Source organism: Thalassophryne amazonica, chromosome 19 (genome assembly GCF_902500255.1).
Source record: "Thalassophryne amazonica chromosome 19, fThaAma1.1, whole genome shotgun sequence".
NCBI lineage: Eukaryota > Metazoa > Chordata > Actinopteri > Batrachoidiformes > Batrachoididae > Thalassophryne > Thalassophryne amazonica.
The window spans coordinates 48,894,930-48,901,004 of NC_047121.1; the positions used below are offsets into that span (position 1 = coordinate 48,894,930).

Below are 6,075 nucleotides of genomic sequence, written 5' to 3' on the forward strand. Positions count from 1 at the left end.
AAAAGGACAAATGCAAATCCTCTTTCTGTTTTAATTCAGATAACAGAAATTTGTTTGTGCGGCTGCAGAAAGCTTCACTTTGAAGCTACTGATACACCGAGTTCCGCTCACACGCATGTTAATGCCGATCGGTAATTTCTCCCGACATAATGCCGAACGTCTGCTTTCCAGAATGTTTACAGTGAGACTGATTCGGAGAGCGAAATGTCTCCTTCAGCCCGCAGGAGGAACAAGGTCAGTATGAACAAAAAAACCAGCTCACGCCACACTACACCTACACGCTTACTCCGTCGTTGTTGTAGCGTTTATTTATGTTTGTGGTTCAGAAATCCAGGCCAACACACTGCCTCGGCCCAAACCAAGAGCAAAGTGCCATTATCGAGTCCTGTGACAGGGGGCAGCAGAGTGCAAGGTAAGCCTGAGCTCTTTCACTGAGTGGTTTCTTTCATCCGGCAGTGAAGACTGTGTGTCTCCAGAGTTCACTTTGATCATTTGTCTTTGATAAATCACCCTCATTGTAACATGATGTGTTCTTGCTCTTTGCTTCTGGATTTTTTTGGCAGCTTGTGTATCAATAGTTCATAATGAGTGGGCGACGCCGTCAGCCCAACACCTTCCACTTTCTCCTCTTTTAACTTTTCATCTTTGTGCCCCCCCCATGAGGAGGCGCCCCGGTTGATGAGATGGGCAAAATGTTAAACAACATAAAGGAAGGAGGCGTGTCTCTGATCGGCCACGAGCAGCCGCTGACGCACGACCACTTCAGGAGATCGTTCATTCGACGCAACAAGAACCCCGTCATCAACGAGAAGGCACACATGCTGCGCGCACTGCAGAGCACTCTGAAGGTGAGGACCAAAGACGTCCGCGACGTCATCAGGTTGTCAGGTTGTCCGCGAGTCCTGTGACGGCACGTTGGCAACGCTAACACCTGATAATACATCAGTGTAGCGTGATGCAGCTGAAGACCTTTTAAACCTTTGTCCCCAATGATCTTGATCAATGACTGACCAATTTGTCCAATTTGCTCTTATCTAGACAATTCCAGAACCCTCCTACACACGTAAATTACGACCTTTGAATCATGAACATTTCCAAGTCACTGAATATGTCTTGAACTTCATTTACATTAATTATTATTATTATTAATTCTCGGAGTCTTGGTGGTTTTCCTCACTTGTCTCGTACCAGTGTGGTCATTGAGATATGATTGTCTCAAATAAACTGTCTGTAAACATGACTGGAATGAAGTCGACCACAGAAAACATGCCTTGAGCTCATATTGTCTGCAGTGGATTAAATCAAAATAATTGCTAAGATCACGTTATTTTGTTTGACTTGTGGCTTCAATGACCTTGACCTTTGCCAGGACAACAAACCCTGTAACGACAATTCTGTAAGTGATCATCAAGCACATACCAAGTTCAGTTAAACTCTGCCAAAGGACAGAGGAACATGATATGATATGATAATATGATGTCACCGTAAAAGGTGGATAAAAACTATTTTATCACAATAGGATACCCCCCCCCCCCAAAAAAAACAAAAAAACTTCTCTAGCTCAACAAAAATATTCCGTGTCCATTAAATCCTGAAATTATATCAGAGATGGTTTTACAGATACAGTGTGGTTTCTCTCTCTCTCTCTCTCTCTCTCTCTCTCTCTCTCTCTCTCTCTCTCTGCCGGCTAAAGAGGCAGAGCTTCAGGTGATCAACAAGATCTTGGAGGACCCCAATCTACAGCATCGAAGTACCGCCAATGGAAGGAGCACAATGAAGAAGTCTTCCAAGAAATCGAGAAGCTGGCCGCGCACAGGGAGTCCAAGGAAGGGGTCGTCACTGTGGAGGACACGGCCACTGAAGTTGTCACCTTGGCAACGGTTGCTCAAGAGACGCCCACGACAGAGACAAAAACCAGCGATGCATATCGATTGAGCCTCAGTGACGGGGAGCAGCTGGTGGATGCAGAACCCTCTGAGGTTCACCTGGAAGTCTCCGCGGCCGCCGTGATCGAGGAATCCAGTCCGACCTTAGAACTCTCTGAGGAATCCCTGCAAGATTCCATCAACAAACAGCTGAGTGAAATGGCAGAGAGCAGAGGAGCCGCTGAGAACTATTTCTACATTTAACGCCCCGCCCAGTGGAGACGTTGCACTGACATGAACAATCAACATCACGAGTCTACGTGTCTGGATTCTGCTGAGCCAAGTCCACCTTCCACACCTTCATCCTGCTCAGACATCTGAAGAACCATCAGCCAGATTCACAAGATTAAATAAATCACATTTCCTCATCAAACTGTCTCTTAGTAAACAGGCCGTGTTACGTGTTGGCATGCGCAATCCACGAGCCGGGGAATTGTGGGTCTTTAAAGATATATAACACGGATTCCCGGAGCAGCAGACCTGCGTGGCCCCTTTCGTCCAGCGCTGAGAAATGTCCCTGACATGCTGGTACCACTTATTTCTCTCAATGGGAAGATCATTTTAAACTGAACCAAATTTAAGTAAACACCCCAAAATTTGTATGAATTCAGTGTATATATTTATATGATTACTAACAGTCTGATGATAAAAATAATATTTTGCTTACAACTAAAAAAAAAGTAAAATAGTTATGCAGATGTAAATATGGTTTTCTTATAAATACTGTGTATACTTGTTAATGACATTACCTTAATAAAGGTGGTTTTTAAAATTTTGCACAGAAAAACCCTGTTGTAAATATTGTAATTTGACATGGACGTGTGCACGGGAATTCTTCCAACAGAGCAGCAAATAATGCATATATCACAAGTATCTTTTAGTTTGTGATACAGCCATTAATTTGGCACTATGGTAGCTTCTTGGTGTACTTTTTGCAACAACAAAAACAAGCCGTTAGGCACTTCAGTTGTCAAGATGGGCAGCCAGAATATGGTGGTTTTTTTTTGTTTTTTTTGGTCATATGTTTGCACAATCTTGATTTATTTCAATATTGTACCTGTTAAACATTGTACTGTGGACTAGGGGAGATTTGAAATTAACTTCAAGTATTTTTTTTTCAAAGTCGGCTTTATTGTCTTTATTGTCAATTCTTCACATGTACTAGACATACAAGGAATCGAAATTTCGTTTCTCACCTTCCCTCGGTGATGACAGGACAAGATATTTCGACAGTAAGAACAGAAAAGTGCACAAGTATTTACAGTGTAGTGTCTGAGGTAATGGTAAAAGTGGAAAGTGCAGTAGTGAAACCATTCATATTTGTAGCAGCAGCAGATTTTTGTTAAGACACTGCAAGTGGTGTGATAGTAAAGTAGATAAAGTGTAAAATTTTCATGTTTTTTAGATGAATTGTATATGTTTTTATTCAGTGTACATGCATGCTGTGGAATATGCAATAGTGTTTGGGGTGTAAGGGTTTAGTAGTAGTAGAGGTATACTTTTGCTTTTAAGTCATCTTTTTATGACCAGTAGTCCTCAATGCCTACCTACGTAACTCTTACCTATGGGTCCAAGTAGTTGCTTGTTCACGGCAGTGGCTGCAGCCCAGTAACTGCATTGGCTTGCGGGTTAAACTAGGTAAGGGTAGTACACAGAGAGGTTCTCTGTGATGGGAGTTGCTTTGCCCCCGTATCAGTGCAGAAAGAATGGAAACTTCCAGAATAGATTGTCAAACAGATGAAACAGTGACTTCAATGTTATACCCCCCCCCCACCCCCCCAAAAAATTGAATTTCTTGTGGCTAACGGCTTTTTTTTTGAAGAAGAAGAAAAGGACTTACCAGAAGTACGTATTTATATCAAATTTTGCGCTTCTATCATCAACTGAATGATTCTTACACTTATCTACTGCTCTAAAACTACTAGCTAAAAACTAATAGCTTGTTACTGCCAAGTTGTGAATGCAGGAAAACAAATAATGACTGACAAATCAGCCCCGTGACATTTCGCTGGAATATTCATGGTATTAATCAAGCGAGAGTGGCGATGATGGCTAACACGTGTGTACCGACCTCATTACCGTTAAAATGGAATGACAAAACATTAGCTGAAGTGCTTTTTAATATCAGTTCTTTTTGTGATTCTCTTTGTATTTCAATTTTCAAATTATTTCAATTATAGCACCAGATCACAATGAAGTGCCTAAAGGCCTTCACACAAGTAAGGTCGAACCATACCACCCTCAGAGCAGCAGCACACGGGACAGTGGTAAGGAAAAACTCCCTCTGATGATTTGAGGAAGAAACCTCAAGCAGACCAGACTCAAAGAGGTGACCCTCTGCTTGGGCCATGCTACCAACACAAATTACAAAAAAATTCACAAAACGAATTTGATTAGCATTTACCAAAATGTGGAGATATAGAAAAATATATTTCTAAAATGTGTGTGTGTTTTGGATTGTGAGTCCAGAGGCGCCATCTAAAGGTAATTTTGGTGAATAGGGTTTAGATTTTTTTTTTTTTTATCACCAGGTTACACTCACAGTGGTAATTAAATCTGCAGTGTGGAGGAGATTTAGGGAGTTAATAGCATTCATAACCATCTGTTATTTAGTGTGTCATTACTAGGGGTGGAACATTTAACCGATACAAATTGAATTTTTTTTTTCAAGTAATAGATCCGAGTACATTGATGCACAGACCCCTGAGCCACTCTAAATCTACTATCAACCAGTTGATAGATTAATTTAACATTATAAATTGGTTGAGGTAATCTTGTTTCGTTGCTGCTTGTAAAGGTCAAAGATCAGCACGATGCTCTTCCGAGACTGGTCATAGGAACATTTAACTTTGTGTGCTAAAAACAAAATCAGCATGGCAGATAGTGGAAGACCACAAAACAGATAAATGTTCCCATTTGAACTCTATGGTTCACAATTTGTTTAATATTGTCATACCGGTTATGCTATGCTATTTACGCTAGCCCGACAACCGGCCCTGAATTGGGCCAGATACTGGTCTCTCTCTCCTAGCCTGTGATTGGTTGGCGGCTGAGATGCTGACGTCAGCCTCACTTTGATGTGGCTCGAGTGCTGCTCTCCTATGGTCTCCTTTAAGAGTGGGAATTCCACTCCAAAACGGAGGCCAGTATCTGGCCCATTCAGGCTGGTTGTTGGGCCTATATTTACTCTAGCTTCTCCTTTTTCTGGGAGTTATCCATGGTTCATTTTCTTCTACTGTTTTTCTGGGGGCAAATGCTATGCTATTTACGCTAGCTTCTCCTTCTTCTGGGCATTTATCCATGCTACGCTTTCTTCTACTGTTTCTGTGGTGCGTCCCCCAGTGGTGGTACAAAAGGCAAGCAGAGGCTGCAATCAACAGGCTGCAGCACAGCAGCACAAAACCTGAAGAAGGTCCCTGATTTTCATGAAATGTGTATTTGACGGTAAGCAACGCGGCTTTTTTGGCTCATAATGTATCTTGGAAAATGATGAATGAATGTCAGCATTAAATAAAGAATTGTATTTTGCATCGAATGTAATCACTCCATAATTAAAAAAAAGTATTGTTCCTAAATCATACTGTAGCCCATGTATCTAAATACGTGTCATATCATTTTATAAGGGAGAGAAACACCCATAATTACCTCAAACAACAAATCAAGAATGAGCCCTTCATATCTAATGGGACACATTTACTCCATCTTTCACATTTTGCACCACGGCTGGAAGACTGAAGAAAGAAGAAGTAAATCAGTGGTCACTCCCTGGACACTGTCTGCTGGTTACTGGCAGGTTCACGATTTGAGAACCATCATTTTTGGGGGGAGGATCATACGTATTGCCTCTCACAAGAAAGGGCAAGGAAGCATGAATCCATGTTGCCAAATAAGAAGAATGTGAAAGGAAGCAAAATTGTGACTGGCAACTGCATAGTGCAATCTGCAAACTCACCACTAGATGGCAATAAATCTCTCACACTGTGGCTTTAAAAAAAACAAACCTGTTTGCTTCACTATCGTCTGCAGCTCTGCAGACTGCACGTGAACAGGAACAGATTCTAAACACAACACTTGAACTCAGCTGCAAATATTTTTTTAATGATTAAATGAATGAAATAAAAATTTGGCCAAGAAACAGCTGAGCATCCAA

The 6,075-nt window shown here is 41.5% G+C and overlaps 1 protein-coding gene across 1 annotated transcript in view; it reads left to right on the top strand.

Moving 5' to 3' along the window:
• The window catches only part of cnksr1 (connector enhancer of kinase suppressor of Ras 1), a 76,808-nt gene extending 74,117 nt beyond the window's left edge, over positions 1-2,691 (top strand). Inside the window, 6 exon segments of the mRNA XM_034195448.1 lie at positions 183-238; positions 327-367; positions 370-412; positions 667-863; positions 1,696-1,735; positions 1,738-2,691. Coding sequence (XP_034051339.1) covers positions 183-238; positions 327-367; positions 370-412; positions 667-863; positions 1,696-1,735; positions 1,738-2,129 — 769 coding nt within the window. The 3' untranslated portion in view covers positions 2,130-2,691.
• Positions 2,692-6,075: the final 3,384 nt, after the last annotated feature.